The sequence below is a fragment of the Camelus ferus genome, chromosome X (assembly GCF_009834535.1).
Source record: "Camelus ferus isolate YT-003-E chromosome X, BCGSAC_Cfer_1.0, whole genome shotgun sequence".
Lineage (NCBI taxonomy): Eukaryota > Metazoa > Chordata > Mammalia > Artiodactyla > Camelidae > Camelus > Camelus ferus.
In genome coordinates, this window is record NC_045732.1 from 3,408,795 (window position 1) to 3,429,714 (window position 20,920).

General features: G+C 34.6%; 1 protein-coding gene across 1 annotated transcript in view; it reads right to left on the reverse strand.

Moving 5' to 3' along the window:
- Nucleotides 1-20,920, reverse strand: part of FAAH2 (fatty acid amide hydrolase 2) — a 113,621-nt gene that overhangs the window by 30,819 nt on the left and 61,882 nt on the right. The window contains exons 6-8 of the mRNA XM_032475622.1: nucleotides 6,664-6,843; nucleotides 5,310-5,445; nucleotides 3,265-3,382 (exon numbers count right to left, since the gene is read on the reverse strand). Of these exons, the coding sequence (XP_032331513.1) occupies nucleotides 3,265-3,382; nucleotides 5,310-5,445; nucleotides 6,664-6,843 (434 nt within the window). The remainder of the gene's footprint in view (nucleotides 1-3,264; nucleotides 3,383-5,309; nucleotides 5,446-6,663; nucleotides 6,844-20,920) is intronic.

A 20,920-nucleotide genomic window follows, 5' to 3' on the forward strand; every position in this document is an offset into this window, starting at 1 on the left:
AGTGAAGCAAGCCAGAAAGAGAAAGAAAAATAAATATGAGATCACTCTTATGTGGTATTTAAAAAGTAAATACATAAATACAAAACAGTAACAGACTCATAGGCATAGAATACAAACTTGTTGCTTCCAAGGAGGCGGGGGTTAGGAAGGAACAGACTGGGATTTCAAAATTTGTAGATACTGACAGGCATATGTAGAATAGATAAGGAAGATTATACTGTATAGCACAGGGAAATATATACAAGATCTTGTATTAGCTCACAGTGGAAAATATGTGATAATGAACATATGTATGTTCATATATAACTGAAAAATTGCACCCTTCATGGAATTTGACACAACATTGTAAAATGACTATAACTCAATGAATAATGTTAAAAAAATAGACATATGAACTTTATGAAATATCTTTTGGGCAAATATAGAGATTATAAGTTTTTCTTTTTTATCCAAATGATAATGTAAATTACTATACTATAACGCTTTTTCTTCAGTCTGCTCATCTTTACTAGAACTTGTTCTAAATTTTGCAGTATGATATGAAACTACTGAAAGTCTTTACATTTTATTCAGTCTATCTCCTTTATAGCATATGACTATTTTCAATTGTTATTTCAAACAGTTCCTCGGTGAATCTGCCTGCTACCTAATGCTGACCGGTCACAAAGTCTATATGTTTTTCACTTCTGGCACTCCAGGGAGAGTCTCAGTTTGTCAAAATGTGACTCTTGATTAGTATCAACAGTGGAAAATAACTTAGGGCATTTTGGTAATTCGTACAGTACCTATGAAACACTGTTTCCATATGGAAAAAGGAAGGATTTTTGAATACTAAATATGCTAGAAACTTTAGTAAATAACATAAAGAAGCTATACAGTAAGTTATTAAATTTTTGCTTAATTTACTGAACTTTTAGGGTGGTATCATTATGCTGTGTGAGAATGGGGCTGAGTCAGGATTCAATGTGACTAATTTACTTCCATGGATCCACTTGTTGTCCTACTTTCTCCTGCTCCTGGCTTCATGGTTTTACAATTGTCTCCTTCACCCCATACTCCCTCCAAAATTAACCAGTTTTCTTTTCCATTGGCATTATGTGACTATTTGTCTTATCAATTGAAGCAATCACTATATATTATCTTAATTTTTCTATGGTTTGTTTTCCTTTATTACCTGTAATGTTGAACATTTTCATGACTTCACTATTCATTTATATTTATCTTCTTTTATAATTTACCTTTCTCCTTTTCCTATGGCTCTTGTGATATTCTTCTTGTCATAGGTTATAGCCTAAATAAGGTTAATAATCCTTTATCATTTTTATTGACCATATTTCCTGTAATTGCTTCTCTTACAATGTTATTAATGTAAATTTGTGAAGCTATTTTAATATATATAAAATGTTAATACATGACAAATTTGTTTCTCAGTTTACAACTTATCATGCAGATCTTATTTGTCTCTTTACCCAAAGAAACAGTCCAAAAAAAAGAAAAAAAAGAAAGAAATGGAAAAATCGACTGGGTTTTTATTTGAATTACATTTTACCTACAGATTTAACAATAATCTATACATTTATAACATGGTCTTCAAATCCCATAACACAATGATGTCTTCAGATATTAAATCCAGCTTTTATAATACTCAAGTTTGTAGCTGTCTCCTTGTAAGTATCATGTGTACATTTCATCTAATTCATAGGTATTGTAAAAGCCTTTTCTACTAGTTGTTTCTGGTATATTGAGATGATTCTAATTTAAGGATTATATTACTTTCATTAAGTCACTTTGTTAATTCTTACTGTAATGGTTTTTACATGAATTCTCTTGAGGACTGAGATGTACAATTATATTTTTTGGAAGTAATAATTTGTGTTTTTTTTAAATAGTCATATACTGACTTATTGTAGTTTTTTGAAAGATATTTTCAAAATTTGACAGAACTCTATATTATTCTTCTTTTTAAAATGCTTTGTTTTTTAAAAAAGATAAATTTATTTCATTTTTCATCTGATTGTAAAAGTATTTAAAATAAAAAGCAGAATTATTTTATGCATAATGTGATCTCAATCATAAAATTTACATCTACACATATGCATAAATGAATAACTGGGCAGAAACATGCCAAATATGTTTGTTTTTATTTTTTATTTATGCATTTATTTTGCAATATCATATTTTTTAAATTTAAGTATAGTTGATGTACAATATTACATGTTACAGGTTTAAATATAGTAATTCAAAAGTTTTAAAGGTTTTGCTCCATTTATAGCTATTTTAAAATATTGGCTATATTCTTCATGTTGTACCATACATCCTTGTAGCGTATTTTATACCTGATAGTTTGTACTTCTTAATCCTCCACCTCCATCTTACCCCACACCCACTGGTAAACACTAATTCCTTCTCTACACCTGTGAGTATGTTTCTTTTCTGTGATAGTCACTGGTTTGTTATATTGATTTTAGATTCCATATGTAAGTGATATCTTACAGTGTTTGTCTTTTTCTGTCTGACTTATTTCACTTAGCATAATGCCCTCCAAGTCCATCAATGCTGTACACCAGAAAGTAATACAACATTATAAATCCAATATACTTCAATTAAAAAGTAAACAAACAAGAAAACAACCCATTTAAAACATAGGTGGCAGAACTGAACAGATATTTTTCCAGAGGAGGAAATGCAGATGGCCAACAGGAACCTGAAAAGCTGCTCAACATCATTAATATCAGGGAAATGCAAATCAAAATCACAATGAGATATCATCTCACAACTGTAAGAATGGCCTTCATCAAAAAGAACACAAATAACAAATGTTGCCAAGGATGTGGAGGAAAGGGAGCCATTGTACACTGTTGGTAAAAATGCAAACTAGTGCTGCCACTATGGAAAACAATATTAAGGTTTCTCAAAAATACAAAAATAGATCCACCACATGGCCCAATAACTCCACTCCTGGGCATATATTTGAGAAAAACAGAGACATTAACTTATGCCAATATATTAATAGCAGTTACCTCTGAGCAAAATCTTTCTTTGCTTCATCATATTTTATTTTCAAAAATATTCCTTTTTATTACTAAAAATAGTTAAAATATCTAAAATGACTATGAAAATTTATACCAAAAATTAGTACAATTACTCTCATAACCTAAATTATATATGTTGACATAATATCTGGCAGACAATGAAGTAAAAGTGTTAGAATGGTATCTCTTTGACTAAATATTAATTCCATTAAGAGATTATATTCATAATTACCTTCTTCTGAGCCAGAATGAGATCTTGGTCCACTTTTGACATTAAATATGATCCTCCATCATGTTCCATCCAGTAAAACTTCAAATCCTTTAAATTTACCTTATCATTGAGTTTTAACCTGTGGAGGGTTAAAAAGAAAATGATATCAACAAATTAATTACATATGGTTACTAGTTCAAGCCTAACAACTGAGCTTCAGCTTTAATGTTGTTTTGTTTTTCCCATAGAACTGTGCCAGAAACAGTGTTAAACCTTTAGAATTCAGATTTGCACTTAAGAATGTTACTCTGGTAACAAGAGAGAAAACAGCATGAAATAGAATGAAAAATCAGAAGACTGCAGTAGTAGTCTAGGTGAGAAAGTATCACAGCCTAAACTAGAATTGTAACCATAGGGACAGAGATAAATATAATTGTGTAAGAAGTAACTAGGAGGTAGTCTTCATTGGACTTGGTGATTGCTCAGATATAAAGAGTAATAGAAATAGGAAATTGGGCTTTAGTCACTGGATTAATTATGATTGGGTCAATGAAATTAGGGAAAAATAAGATGGAAAATCAGGTTTCTGAGGCTTGGAAGAAGAATGAAATCAATTTTAGATATATTGAGTTTCAAGTCACTGAGATACCCAGGACGCCAGTGAATGTACAGTCCTGAGGCTTAGGTGAGGAGAATGAGCCACAGATTCAGATTTGTGTATCCTCTATGTATGGGAGGTAATTTAAATAGCATGTGTAAATGGAGTAAACCTGGGATGATGGTAGAGACAGAAGAGGAAAGTGAGACAATAGAGTAACAATATTTGAGGGATAAGCAGGAAGAGAGCCACAAAGGAGAATAAAAAGGGAAAGTCACAGATACAGGAGTTACATCTGAAGAGTGTAAGTCACAAAAGCCAGGGGTATATATTGTTTCAAGGAGGGCATAGTCAACAGTGTCACTGCTTATAAAGAGTTCATATAAGTATTGAAAAGTAGTCATTAATTTTTGCAAAAACGGAAAAAATAGAGATGTTGGCAAGAAAAATTTCAGTAGTGAAAACCGGTATGTAGTGGGTTGAGAAATGAGAGGGTAGTGTGAGAATCTAGGCTTATAAGTATAAATAATTTATATTTGGTAATGAAGATAGAAAAGGGTAGAGTAGAAGCTGAAGGAGAATGTGTATTTGAGAAAAAAATATATATTTTTAAAATGAGAGACACTCAGACATGTTAATGATAACAAAGGGGGCATTATATATTTGTATATAGTGTGTGGGTACCTATGTATATACATATATAGATGAGAGAAAATTTTGTATAGTGTGCATGTGTGCACTTGTATATGTTTAAAGTCATAGGAAAATAAAATAAGTAATAGAAATTAGATCTGAGAGAACACAACAGCACATGAGATCCAGAGTGTAGGCATGGGTCAAAGAACTTAAATACTAAAGCAAAAAGAGAAAAGGTGTTTACTTCACTCTAAGAGGATAAAAAGAGGCTGGGGACTTAGAAAAATTTGATGGTGAGAAACTGAAGTTCCACACAGATTGCATTTTCTTGATGAGGTAGAACATGGGATCATTTACTGAGCATAAAAGGGAGATGAGGTGATCACAGGTTTCCTGGAAGTGGGGGCACTTTGATATCATTTCTATGGATAATGTGATAAAGAGCTATCTAGAGAAATAGAGACACTCAGGCAGTATCAATGGCTGAAATAAGATTAGAAAATAAGTTTGTGGTGACAGATGTCAGAAGAACCAAAAAGGCTCAATATAAAGTGAACTAAGTTTTTATACTCAAATTGACAAATGAATAACAACAAAAAATCCACAGTTTTAATCTTACAGTAAGGCCTCTCTTTGTGTAATATTTTTACACAGTGAAATATTTCTACAAACTAATTTGTGAAGCATCATATCCACATATGCAAAACTTCTCTTATAAAAACTCATAATTATTTGCTTGAAGACTGGAATTTTGTCTCTATGTCTAATAATAAAATGAGAAATGAAAGTCTGGAAAGGAGAGAAAGGAAATAAAGGAAAAACACAAGCATACTTTTTGATCCCAGGTCCTGCCATGACCCTCAGCATGGGAGCCAAGTCTTCAGCATAGCGACACATTGGGCCAGTGCACTGAAATTGTTCCTGGGCTCCCATGGCCATGGGAAACTGACCCTTGTTGGGGACCACACCTGTAATGTTAGACAAACAGGTTATCTGTACACAATAATACATAATCTCTGGATGTTGTTTTTCACCATGATATTTAATCTATTTTAATCCTGGAGGCTAGATGTTCCACTACAATATTGAATAAAAGTGGCAAAAGCAGACATCATTTTCTTGTTCCTTAACATAGGAGAAATGTTTTCAGAGATTTCATCAGTAAGTATGACGCTAGATGTGGGTGTTTCATACGTGTCTTCTATTTTAATATAAAAAATTGTGTTTACTATGTGTCAGATACTCTTCTAGGAGCTTTACAAACATTGACTCATATAATTTTCATAACTTTATGAAGTAGGTAGTATTAGTTATACCTTTTTTTATGAGACAAAAGGGGCAGAGAGACATTAAATATCTTGCCTAAAATCACGTAGATACAAAGTTGCAGACTAGCTCCCCAGAATATGCTCTTAATTACTAAAACCAGTTACTCTTATAAATTTTTTGGATTCAGGATCCTTTTATGCTCTACAGAATTATAAGAAATTCCAAACAACTTAAGTTTATGCAAATTAAATATATCAATTATTGATATATTAGAAATTGAAACTAACATATTAAAATATTCATATATAAATTTGTTTTAAAAACAGTAATTCCATATGTTGATATAATATTTTTAAAATTATGTAATTAAAAATAACCATATTTGATTTAAAAAGCTATATTTTCTAAAACAGAAATGTATTACATTTAGTGAAGAAGTCATTCTACATTTTTGCAAATCTATTTAGTGTTTAGTTTAAGATAAATATAATATATGTGCGATAAAAAGAATGGAATCCTGTCATTTAAGAAAACGTTGATGGAAGGAGGCCAAGATGGTGGAGTAGAAGGATGCTCGTGGCTCACCCTTTCCCACAAATACACCAAGACTCATATCCACAGACCCACTCAGCCAACCAGAGCACCTGCGGAACTCTGACAGAACATCATCCTCTTCAAAAGACAGAGACACCAAAAATCTGGCAGGAGAAAAGGAAAAAAAAAGAAGAAAAGGCAAAACAGTGCTGCATGGGTCCCGTGGGGAGAGAGTGGCAAAGGAGGACTAGCGCTCATTCACTGGGTCTCCCCCCTCCAACCGAGAGGCCAGTGGGATGGGGGGAGCCTCTGAGGCTCGAATCTGTACAGAGCAGCCCTTGACTGACAGAACTAAGTTAAATGGGCAAAGAGGGTCCCCCAACATCCAGCCCGAGATGCGGGCTGGCAGCTGGGGGCTGGGCCAGGCTGCCAGAGCCAGGCGGACGACAGGGGTGGCTGCACTGAGGCAGCCCCAGGGGACTGCAGGGGGCTGCATGACGTGGTTGTGGATGCACAGGGCAGAACAACCTGGGCCCTCAATAAAACAGCATGGCTGTTGAGCCCTGGGGGGAAGGGAGCATAACGCCATCTCTGAAAACTCGCATAAAGTTTTCAGGTCAAGAGAGGCGGGACTCAGGCACAGCTGACATATCCTCCAGCGCTTAGCACCCAGGTGGGGGTGGGGGTGGGGGTGAAACCTGAGTCCACACCTAAGGGCTTAGCAGCCTCAAAGGCCAGACAGAGACTTGTCTACAGCCCGAGGAAGATAGGATCCTTCTGTCCTGGACCCTCAGAGAACTTGCCACGCCAAGACAAACAAGGAGATGGGTTTTGGCCCAGAGCTGGGGTGAGGCTGTTCCACGGTCTTCCAGGAGCCCCCCTACGGAGAGCCGACCCGAGGCAGAGCACACAGTGGCACAGAGCTGTAGAGTGACAGGTGCTGGGAGAGGGTAGGCAGCCCCTCACCTTTCCAGCAGGAACGCACCTGACTGCGGTGCTGCGAGGGGGCACGACCTGCCCTCCTATCTGACCAGTCTGCAACATCTGACTGCGGCATCGGAAGGGGCAGTGACCCGCCCGCCCACAGCAAAGGAGAGATGCACATGACCCACTGTTGGGAGGAGGATCAATCTGCTTGCCGACAGGTACTGAGAGCAGCACAGAAGAGGGCATCAACTGAGGGCCTCTGGAAACAGCAAGCTGAGCTTCCAAAACAGGATGAAGACAGAAAGACTTCACATTAAAAGCACACAGACTCCAGGAGAACACTGACACCACCTTTTTTTTTTCAATCTATTTTCACCTGTTCTATTTTCTATTACCCTCTTAATTTTTACTTCCTAATGCATTTTTATTTCTCCTGGGTTTTGATGTCCTGTTATTGATTAGACACAGGTTTCAAATACATTTTTTCATCTTTTCCCCTTTTTCAAAAAGGTTTTAAAAGGACGTCTCAACCCGATTCATATTCTACTTCAACTTGCTCTTCTATTATTCGTTATACACTGTTTTCAAAGTTTTTTTCCCCTTCTTTCAAAATTCTTTCTCTATCTCTCTTATTTTTTTCATAAGCATTATTCCTACATAGGCATTAGATAGATAAACTCCTTAAGGACCAAAATAGATAATTGATACTCCATAAACAACAGTGCCAGAGAGGCATGAGCAAGATGAAGGAGCAGAGAAACCACTCCCAATTAAAAGAACAAGAGAAATCCCCTGAAAGAAAGATCAATAAGATAGATATCAATAGCCTACTAGATCAAGATTTCAAACAAGGAGTGAGCAAAGTGCTGAAGGAATTAATAGAGATAGTATTTAGAGATACAAAACATATCAAAAATGAAACTGAAGATATAAAGAAGAGCCAAGTAGAATGGGTAAACTCATTGACTGAGATGATGAATGATCTAATAGCTGTGCAAAGCCGACTAGATAATGCAGAGGAATGAATTAGTGACCTAGAAGACAGGACAATAGAAAGCACCCAATCAGAAAAGCTACAAGAGAAACAAAAAAAATTATGAAAATAGCATAAGGGATTTATGGGATAATATAAAGCATCCCAAACTTCACATAATAGGGGTCCCAGAAGGGGAAGAAAGATTAAAGGGAATTGAAAAGGTTTTTGAAGAAATCATGACTGAAAACATCCCAAACTTAAAGAAGGAATCAGATATCCAGGTACAGGAAGCTCAGAGGGTCCCAAACAGGAAGAATCCAAATAGAACCAAACCAAGACATATCATAATCGAGATGGCAAGAGTCAAGGATAAAGAAATGACCCTAAAGGCAGCAAGAGAAGAGCAAAGAGTGAGTTACAAGGGAACCCCAATAAGGCTCTCAGATGATATCTCTATACAAACACTACAGGCCAGAAAGGAGTGGCAAGAAATATTCAAAGTCCTGAATGAAAAAAAAGATGCAGCCTAGAATACTTTATCCAGCAGGCTGTCATTTAGGATAGAAGGAGAGATAAAGAATTTAACAGACAAGAAAAATCTACAGGAGTTTAGCAACACTAAACCCATGCTAAAAGAAATATTGAAAGGGCTATTCTAAATAGAAAAGCAGCAGAATGCTACATAAAGGAGAAACTCACAACTGGAAAGGTGATAACTCATCAATTACAAACTAAATAAACATGAAATTATAAAAGAAGAAATACAAATCATTGAGAGTAGAATAGGAAGGTAGGGAAATATAGTATATATATATTTTCCTTTCTTTTTTGAATTTTTTTATCAGTAGGATGGGTTTGAGATCATGTTACTATCAGTTTACTACAAATAGTTATAGTAATGGGCTAATAGATTTAAGAAAAAGGGTAACCACAAGCAAAAACTTACAATGGAGTCACAAAAATTAAATAAAATCCATCATAATACAAAGGAAAATTACCAAACCACAAAAGGAAGAAGAAAGGAACAAAGAGGATATACCAATTCAACTGCAAAGATAAGTTCAAAATGGCAATAAACACACATCTATCATTAATTACTCTAAATGTTAATGGACTAAATGCTCCAATCAAAAGACATAGAGTGGCAGACTGGATAATAAAGCAAGAACCTTCAATATGCTGCATACAAGAGACCCACTTTAGGGAGAAGGACACATACAGATTGAGAGTGAAAGGATGGAGAAGGATATTCCATGCAAATAGAAAAGCCAAAAAAGCAGGTGTCGCAGTACTGATTTCAGACAAAATAGACTTTAAAACAAAGGCCATAAGGAAAGATAAAGAAGGACATTTTATAATGATTAAATGAGAGATACAAGATGAGGACATTACACTCGTTAATATATATGCACCCAATATATGAGCAACTATGTACATAGAACAATTACTAACAGAGATAAAGGGGGATATTGATGGGGATAAAACCATAGTTGGAGATTTTAACACTGCATTAACATCACTAGACAGATCTTCCAGACAGAAAATAAACAAGGCAACAGAGAAATTAAATACTACAAAAGAAAAATAGATTTGCTGGATATTTTCAGAGCATTACACCCCCAAAAATTAATATATACATTCTTTTCAAGTAAACATGGAACATTTTCCAGGATGGATCATGTACTTGGGCACAAAAGAAACCTCAACAATTTTAAGAAGACAGAAATTATCTCAAGCATCTTTAATGACCATAATGCCATGAAACTAGCAATCAACAAAAGAGAAACAAAGCAGCAAAAAAGGAAAGCATGGAGATTAAACAATATGTTATTGATAAAACAAAGGGTCAATGAGGAAATCAAAGCTGAAATTAAAAAATAACTTGAGACAAATGAGAATTAAAGCACAACCACTCAAAATCTATGGGACACAGCAAAGGCAGTGCTAATAGGGAAGCTTATAGTGATAAACGCCTTACTCAAAAAAGAAAAACAGTCTCAAATAAACAATTTAACCCACCAGATGAATTAATTAGAAAAAGAAGAACAAAACGCCCCAAAAGGCAGCAGAAGGAAGGAAATTATAAAGATCAGAGAGGAAATAAATACAATAGAGATTATCAAGACCACAGAAAAAATCGACCAATCCAAAAGCTGGTCTTTTGAAAAAGTAAATAATATCGACGAACCTCTGGGAAATTTCACAAAGAAGAAAAAAGAGAGAGCACAAATTAGCAAAATAAGAAAATAAAATGAAGAAATTACAGAAAATAAAATAGAAATACTGAATATCATATGAGAATATTATGAAAAACTATATGGAACCAAACTGGATGACCTAGAGGAGATGGACAAGTTTCTGGAAACACATTGTCCACCAAGAATGAATCAAGAAGAAATTAAACAATTCAACAATCTGATCAGTAGAAAGGAAATAGAAATAGCAATTAAAAACCTCCCTACAAATAAAACTCCAGGACTGGAAGGTTTCACCAGGGAACTCTAATGAACATACACAGAAAAACTCATACCAGTCTTTCTCAAAATCTTTCAGAGGATTGAAAAGGAGGGAATATTATTGAGACAAATGAAGCCTAAAACTCATTCTATGAAGCCACCATCACCCTGTTACCAAAACCAGGCAAAGACACTGCAGAAAAAGAGAATTATAGGCCAATATCACTGACGAACATAGACGCAAAAATCCTCACCAAAATTTTAGCAAATAGAATCCAACAACAAATAAAAAAGATTATAGATCATAACCAAGTGGGATTCATTCCAGGGACACAAGGGTGGTTGAACGTAAGCAAATCAATCAATGTAATACATCACATCAACAAGAGAAAGGACAAAAAACACATGAACATCTCAGTCGATGCAGAAAAAGCATTTGATAAAATGCAACAGCCATTTATGATAAAAACTGTCACCAAAGTGGGTATAGAGGGAACATATCTCAACATAATAAAAGCTATATATGACAAACCTACAGCCAGCATAGTACTCAACAGTGAAAAACTCAAAAGCTTCCCACTAAAATCTGGGACAAGACAAGGATGCCCACTTTCACTACCCTTATTCAACATAGTCTTGGAAGTCCTAGCCACAGCAATCAGGCAAGAGAGAGAAATAAAAGGGATCCAATTTGGAGAAGAAGAGGTAAAAGTGTAACTATATGCTGATGACATGTTACTATATATAGAAGACCATAAAAGTTCCACACAAAAACTACAAGAGCTGATTGAAGAATTCAGCAAACTAGCAGGTTACAAAATTAACATTCAAAAATCAGTTGCATTTCTTTACACTAATGATGAATCAACAGAAAAAAAAAAGTAAACAAACAATCCCCTTAAAATAGCACCCAAAGTAATAAAATATCTGGGAATAAATCTAAACAAGGAGGTCAAAGAATTTTACACAGAAGTCTATAAACCATTGATGAAGGAAATCAAATAAGACTTTAATAAATGGAAAGATCCCCATGCTCTTGGAATGGAACAATCAATATTGTAAAATGGTCACACTACCTAAGGCAATCTACAGATTTAATGCAATCCCTATCAAATGACCTAGGACATATTTCACAGAATTAGAACAAACCATAATAAAATTTGTAAGGAAACATCAAAGACCTAGAATTGCCAAAGCATTACTGAAGAGAAAGAAAGAGGCTGGAGGAATAACTCTCCCAGACTTCAGACTATACTAAAGTGCTACAGTCATCAAGACAGCATGGTATTGTTACAAAAACAAACATGAAAACCAATGGAATACAATAGAGAGCCCAGAAAAGAACCCACAAAATTTTGGTCAACTAATCTTTGATAAAGGAGGCAAAAATATACAATGGAATAAAAACAGCCTTGTCAGCAAATGGTGTTGGGAAAACTGCACAGCAGCATGTAAATCAATGATGCTAGAACACTCCCTTACACCATATACAAAAATCAACTCAAAATGGACCAAAGACTTAAACATAAGACAAGATAAAATAAACCTCCTAGAGGAATACATGGGCAAAAACATTATCTGACATACATCTCAAAAATTTTCTCCTCGTAGAAATAAAAGCAAGAATAAACAAATGGGACCTAATGAAACTTACAAGCATCTCCACAGCAAAGGAATCAATAAGTGAAACAAAAAGACAACCTACAAAATGGGAGAAAATTTTTGCAAATGAAACCGACAAAGGCTTGATCTCCAGATTATATAAGCAGCACATATGATTCAATAAGAAAAAAATAAACAACCCAATCCAAAAATGGGCAGAAGACCTAAACAAGCAATTCTCCAAGGAAGAAATACAATTGATCAATAGGCACATGAAAAAATGCTCAATAGCACTAGTTATCAGAGAAATGCAAATCAAAACTGCAATGAGGTATCAACTCACACCAGTCAGAATGGCCATCATTCAAAAATCCACAAATGACAAATGCCGGAGAGGCTGTGTAGAAAGGGGAACCCTCCTACACTGCTGGTCGGAATGCAGTTTGGTGCAGCCACTGTTAAAACATTATGGAGATTCCTCAAAAGACTAGGAATAGACTTACCGTTTGACCCAAAAATCCCTCTCCTGGGCTTGTATCCAGAAGGAACCCTACTTCAGGATGACACCTGCACCCCAATGTTCATAGCAGCACTATTTACAATAGCCAAAACATGGAAACAGCCTAAATGTCCATCAACAGGTGACTGGATAAAGAAGTGGTGGTATATTTATACAATGGAATACTACTCAGCCATAAAAACCAACAACATAACATCATTTGCAGCAACATGGTTGCTCCTGGAGAATTTCATTCTAAGTGAAGTAAGACAGAAGGAGAAAGAAAAATTCTATATAATATCACTCATATGTGGAATCTAAAAAACAAAAAACACAAACAAAAACAAACAAACAAAAAAGCAAAGCATAAATACAGGACAGAAATAGACTCATAGACATAGAATACAGACTTGTAGTTGCCAGGGGGTAGAAGGTGGGAAGGGATAGAGTGGGATTTCAAAATTGTAGAATAGATAAACAAGATTTTACTGTATAGTACAGGGAATCACAGAGGAAAAAATGTGATAATGAGTGTGTATATGTCCATGTATGACTGAAACATTGTGCTGAACACTAGAATTTGACACAACATTGTAAAATGATTATAAATCAATAACAAATGTTCAAAAAAAAGAAAAATAAACTATAAGACAGTTCTTAAGAAATTTAAAAAAATGGTATTGGAAGAAATCAGGACTGAAAACTTCCAAAACCTATCGAAGGAATCTGATATCCAAGTACAGAAAGCTCAGAGGTTCCCAAACAGGAAAAACCCAAACAAACCCATATTAAGACAATCATAATCAAGATGGACAGATTCAAGGAAAAAGAAATGTTCCTAAAGGCAGTAAGTGAAAAACAAACAGTGAGTTACAAAGCAACCCCCATAAGGCCCTCAGCTGACTTATCTACACAAACACTACAGGCCAGAAGGGAGTGGTAAGATATATTCAAAGTCCTTAATGAAAAAAAAATGCAGCCAAGGATACTTTATTCAGAAAGGCTATCCTTTAAAATAAACACAAAATTGTAAAAGAAGACATCTAAATCATTAAGAGTGGGAGAGGGAAACAAGAAAATAGAGTATTTTTTCCCTTTCTAAATTTTTGGTTTTCTGTAGGATGGGTTCGAGATATAGTAATGGGCTAATAGACTTACAAAAAGGGTAGCCACACTGGACAGCAGCATGGAAAGCAATGATGCTAGAACACTACCTTACACCATATAAAATAATAATATGCATCAAAGACTTAAACAAAAGACAAGATACAATAAACCTCCTACAGGAAAATACAGGCAAAACATTATCTGACATATATCTCAAAATTTTTTCCTAGAAGAAATGTAAGCAAGAATAAATAAAAGAGTCCTAATGAAACTTAAAAGCTTCTGCACAGCAAAGGAAACATAAGTGAAACAAAAAGACAATCTAAGGAATGGGAGAAAATTTTTGCAAATGAAAGCAAAAAAGGCTTGATCTCCAGAATATATAAGCAGCTCGTACGACTTAATAAGAAACAAACAAACAAACAACCCAATCCAAAGATGGGCAAAAGACCTAAACAAGCAATTCTCCAGTGAAGACATACAGATAGCCAATAAGCACATGAAAAGATGCTCAATATCACTAATTATCAGAGAAATGCAAATCAAAACTACAATGAAATCACCTCACACCAGTCAGAATGGCCGTCTTTCAAAAATCCACAAATGACAAATATGGAGAGGCTGTGTAGAAAGGGGTGCCCTCCTACACTGCCAGTGGGAATGCAGTTTGGTGCAGCCACTATGGAAAACAGTATGGAGATTCCTCAAAAGGCTAGGAGTAGACTTACCATATGACCCAGAAGTCCCGCTCCTGGGCTTATACCCAGAAGGAACCCTACTTCAGGATAACACCTGCACACCAATATTCACAGAGCATTATTTACAATAACCAAGCCATGGAAATAGCTTAAGTGTCCATCAGCGGATGGCTGGACAAAGAAGTGGTCGTATATTGATACAATGGGATACTATTCAGCCATAAAAATCGACAACATAAAGTGATTTGCAGCAACATGAATGCTCCTGGAGAATGTCATTCTAAGTGAAGTAAGCCAGAAAGAGAAGGAAAAATACCATATGAGATCGCTCATGTGTGGAATCTAAAAAACAAATACAAAAGCAAAAACAAAAATAAATATCATAAGTACAAAACAGAATTAGACTCATAGACATAGAGTATAAACTTGTGGTTGCAAAGTGGGTGGAGGGTGGGATGGGATAGAGGGGATTTAAACAATGTAGAATAGATAAACAAGATTATACTGTATAGCACATTGAAATATACAAAAGATTTTATGATAGCTCACAGAGAAAAAAATGTGAGAATGAATACAAGCATGTTCATGTATGACTGAGAATTTGTGCTCTACACTGGAATTTGACACAACATTGTAAAATGATTATAAATCAATAAAAAATATTTTTAAAAAAGTAAAGGGTAGCCACAAGCCAAAAAATTACAATGGAGTCACAAAAATTAAATAAAATCTATGATAATACAAAGGAAAATTTCCAACCCACAAAAGGAAGAAGAAAGGAACAAAGAGGAAATACCAAATAAACTGCAAAAATAAGTTCGAAATGGCAATAAACACACATCTATCATTAATTACTGCAAATGTTAATGGACTAAATGCTCCAGTCAAAAGACATAAAGTAGCAGACTGGATAATAAAGCAAGAAACTTCAATATGCTGCATACAAGAGACCCACTTTAGGGAGAAGGACACATATAGATTGAGAGTGAAAGGATGGAAAAGGATATTCCATGTAAATGGAAAAGCCAAAAAAAGCAGGTGTTGCAGAACTGATTCAGACAAAATAGACTTTAAAACAAAAGCCATAAAGAAAGATAAACAAGGAAATTTTATAATGATTAAAGGAGTAATATAAGATGAGGACATTAAACTCGTTAAAATATGCGCACCCATATAGGAGAACCTAAGTATATAAAACAATTACTAACAAAGATATAGGGGGATATTGATGGGAATACAATCATAGTAGGAGATTTTAACACTGTATTAACATCTCTACACAGATCTTCCAGGCAGAAAATAAATAAGACAACAGAGAAATTAAATAATACAATGGAAAAATTAGATTTGGTGTATATTTTCAGAGCATTACACCCCCCAAAAATAGGATATAAATTCTTCTCAAGTGCACATGGAACATTTTCCAGGTTTGATCATGTACTTGGGCACAAAAGAAACGTCAATAACTTTAAGAAGATAGAAGTTATCTCAAGCATCTTTACTGACCACAATTCCATTAACCTAGAAATCAACAGCTGAAAATCAAATGAGAAAAAAAAAAAAAAGGAAAGCATGGAGATTGAACAACATGCTATTCAAAAACCAATTGGCCAATGAGGAAATCAAATCTGAAATTAAAAAATACCTTGAGACAAATGAAAATGAAAGCACAACCACATAAAATTTATGGGACACAGCAAAGGCAGTGCTAAGAGGGAAGTTTATAGTGATATAGGCCTTCCTCATAAAAGAACAATTTCAAATAAAGAATTTAATCCATCAGCTGAAAGAACTAGAAAAAGAAGAACAAACAAATCCAAAAGGCAGCAAAGTAAAAAATTATAAAGATCAGGGAGGAAATAAACAAAATAGAGATTTAAAAAAAAATAGAAAAAATCATTAAAACCAAAAGCTGGTGTTTTGAAAAATAAATAAAATCGACAAACCTGTGGCCAAACTCACAAAGAAGCAAAAAGAGAGAGCACAAATAAGCAAAATAGAAAGGAAAATGGAGAAATTACAACAAATAAAATAGAAATACAGAATATCATATGAGAATATTATGAAAAACTATATGGAACAAAACTGGATAACTTAGGGGAGATGAACAACTTTCTGCAAACATGCAGTCCACCAAGATTGAATCAAAAAGAAACTGACCACTTCAACAGTCTGATCACTAGAAATGAAATCGACTTAGCAATAAAAAGCCTCCCTACAAATAAAAGTCCAGGACAATATGGCTTCACCGGGGAATTCTACCAAACTTGCAGAGAAGAACTCATATGAGTCCTTCTCAAATTCTTGAAGAAGATTGAAAAGGAGGGAATACTCCCAAATTCATTCTGTGAAGCCACCATCATCCTGATACCAAAATGAGGCAATGACACTACCAAAAAAGAGAATTATAGGCCAATATCACTGAGGAACACAGATAGCAAAATCCTCACCAAAACACTAGCAAATGGAATCCAGAAGTACATAAAAAAGATTGTACATCATGCCAAGTGGGTTTCATCCCAGAGACACAAGGGTGGTTCAAAATATGCAAATCAATCAATGAAATAAATCACATCAACAAGAGAAAGAACAAAATCCATGTGATCATCTCAATAGATACAGAAAAACATTTGATAAGATTCAACACCCATTTATGATATAAAGTCTCACCAAAGCGATTATAGAGGGAACATATCTGAACATAATAAAAAGCTAAATATGACACACCTACAGCCAACAGAGTATTCAATTGTGAAAAACTTAAAAGCTTCCCACTAAAATCTGGGACAAGAAAAGGATGCCCACTATCACCACTCTTATTCAACATAGTCTTGAAGGTCCTAGCCATAGCAATCAGGCAAGAGAGAGAAATAAAAGGGATCCAAATTGAAAAGAAGAGGTAAAAGTTTCACTATATGTCAACGATGTTACTATATATAGAAAACTCTAAAAGGTCCACACAAAAACTACTAGAGCTGATTGAAGAATTCAGCAAGGTAGAAGGTTACAAAATTAACGTTCAAAAATCAGTTGCATTTCTTTACACTAATGAGGAATCAACAGAAAAAGAAAGTAAAGAAACAATCCCCTATAAAATAGCACCCAAGGTAATAAAATACCTAGGAAAAAATGTAACCAAGGAGGTGAAAGAATTATACACAAAAAAAGTATAAACCATTGATGAAAGAAATTCAAAATGACTTAAAAAATGGAAAGATATCTCATGCTCCTGGATTGGAAGAATCAATATTCTTAAAATGGTCACACTGCCCAAGGCAATCTACAGATTTATTGCAATCCTTATCAAATTACTCAGGACATATTTCACGGAACTAGCACAAATCATAATAAAATTTATATGGAACCATGAAAGACCTAGAATTGCCAAAGCATTACTGAAGTAAAAGAAACAGGCTGGATTAATAACTCTCCCAGACTTCAGACAATATTATAGAGCTACAGTCATCAAGACAGCATGGTATTGGTACCAAAACAGACATGTAGACCAATGGAACAGAATAGAGAGCCCAGAAATGAACCCACAAAGTTTTGGTCAACTCATCTTTGACAAAGGAGGCTAGAATTTACAATGGAACAAAGACAGTCTCCTCAGCAAATGGTTGGGAAAACTGGACAGCAACATGTAAAGCAATGAAGATAGAACACTCCCGTACACCACACACACAAAATAACTCAAAATGGATCAAAGACTTAAACATAAGACAAGATACAATAAACCTCCTAGAAGAAAATATAGGCCAAACATTATCTGACATACATCTCAAAAATGTTCTCCTAGAACAATCTACTCAAGCAATAGAAATAAAAGCAAGAATAAACAAATGGGACCTAATGAAACTTACAAGCTTCTGCACAGCAAAGGAAGCCATAAGTAAAACAAAAAGACAACCTACAGAATGGGAAATAACTTTTGCAAATGAAACCGACAAAGGCTTGATCTCCAGAATATATAAGCAGCTCATATGACTTAATATAAAACAACCAAACAACCCAATCCAAAAATGGGGAAACGACCTAAGCAATCAATACTGCAAGGAAGATATTGAAATGATCAATAGGCACATGAAGAAATGCTCCATATCACTAATTATCAGAGAAATGCAAATGAAAACTACAATAAAGCATCACCTCACACCAGTCAGAATGGCCATCCTTCAGAAATCCACAAATGACAAATGCTGGAGAGGCTGTGGGAATGCAGTTTGGTGCAGCCACTGTGGAAAACAGTATGGAAATTCCTCAAAAGATTAGGAATAGACTTACCCTATGACCCAGGAATCCTGCTCCTGGGCATATATCCAGAAGGAACCCTACTTCAGTATGACACCTGCACCCTAATGTTCATAGCAGCATTATTTACAATAGCCAAGACACGGAAACAGCCTAAACGTCCATCAGCAGATGCCTGGATAAAGAAGTGGTGGTATATTTATACAATGGAATACTATTCAGCCATAAAAACCGACAATATAACGCCATTTGCAGCAACATGGTTGCTCCTGGAGAATGTCATTCTAAGTGAAGTAAGCCAGGAAGAGAAAGAAAAAAATCATAAGAGATCGCTCATATTTGGAATCTAAAAACAAACAAACAAAGCATAAATACAAAACACAAATAGAGTGATAGACATAGAATACAAACTTGTGGTTGCCAAGGGGGCGGAGGTTGGGAATGGATAGATTGGGGTTTTGATATTGTTGAATGGATAAACAAGATTATACTGTATAGCACTAGGAAATATATACAAAATCTTATGGTAGCTCACAGAGAGAAAAATATGACAATGAATATATATATGTTCATGTATACCTGAAAAATTGTGCTCTACACTGGAATTTGACACAACATTGTAAAATGATTATAAATCAATAAAAATTGTTTTGATTAAAAAAAGAAAACATTGATGATCCTTGAGGATATTATGTTAAGTGAGATAAGTGAGACTTGGAAAACAAAATTTGTATGATTTCACTTTTATGTAAAATCTAACAAACAAAACAAATGAACAAACTTAACTGAACAGAAACAGAGTAATTGATATGGAAAACAGTTAGTTGCTAGTGGAGAGGTGTTTGGAGAATGGATGAATAGATGAGGGAAATTAAGAAGTACATACTTTCAGTTACAAAATAAATATGTCACAGTACAAAATGTAAAGTGTAAGGAAAATAGTCAAAAATTACATAATATATTTGAATGGTGACAAATGACAGCTAGATTTATCATGATGATCATTTTGAATTATATAGTGATATTAAATTACCTTGTTGCATACTAGGAACTAACATAATGTTGTAGGTCAATTATATGTCAAAGCAAACAAATTCATAGAGGATATCAGATGTGTAGCTACCAGAGTTGGGAGTTGGGGGAAGGGAGGATTAGATGAAGATAATCAAATGGTAGAAAATTTTAGTTACAAGATAAAGAAGTATTATGGAGGCAATATATATGACAAATATAATTAACAATACTGTACATTATATATGAATGTTGTTAAGAGTGCAAATCCTGAGTGTCCTCAACATTATAAAAATTATTTTCCTATTTCTTTAATGTTGTATCTATATGAGATAATGAATGTTAATAAACTTCTTGTGGTAATCATTTCATGATGTTTGTAAGTCAAATCGTTATGTAATACACTTTAAACTTACACAGTGCTCTATGTCAATTATATCTCAGTAAAACTTGGAAAAACTCTCATAAGATTAGTTATATAAGTAACATACTTCAATATAGTAAAGGCTATATACAACAAACTCACATAACATAACATAATCAATGGTAAAAAATTAGAAATTTTTCCACTAAGGTGAGAAACAAGACAAAGATGCCTATTCTCATCAGTTGTAGTTAATATAGTACTTGAAGTACAATTAGACCCATTAGGCAAGTAACACAATAATGAGTTTCCATGTCAGAAAGGAAGAAGTGAAATTGTTGCTACTGGCCGGTAGTAGGATCTTACATAGAGTAAATCCCCAGGACTTCATCAGAAAACTGTTGGAGCTAATCAAAGTTTTCAGTAATGTTACAAAATATAAAACCAACATACAGAAACTTTTTTATTTCTACACAATAATAGCGATACATCTAAAAAAGAAATAAATAAAACTTAATTCAAAATAACATTAAAAAATATGTAGGGGGGGCCAAGATGACAGTGTAGAAAGACACTGGTAGCTCACCCTCTCCCACAAATACACCAAAACTCACATCCACGGACCCACTCAGCCAACAAGAACACCTGCTTAACTCCGACAGAACATCACCCTCGTCAAAAGACACAGACACCAAGAATCTAGTAGCAGAAAAAGAAAAAAGAAAGAAGAAAAAGCAAAACACTGTGGG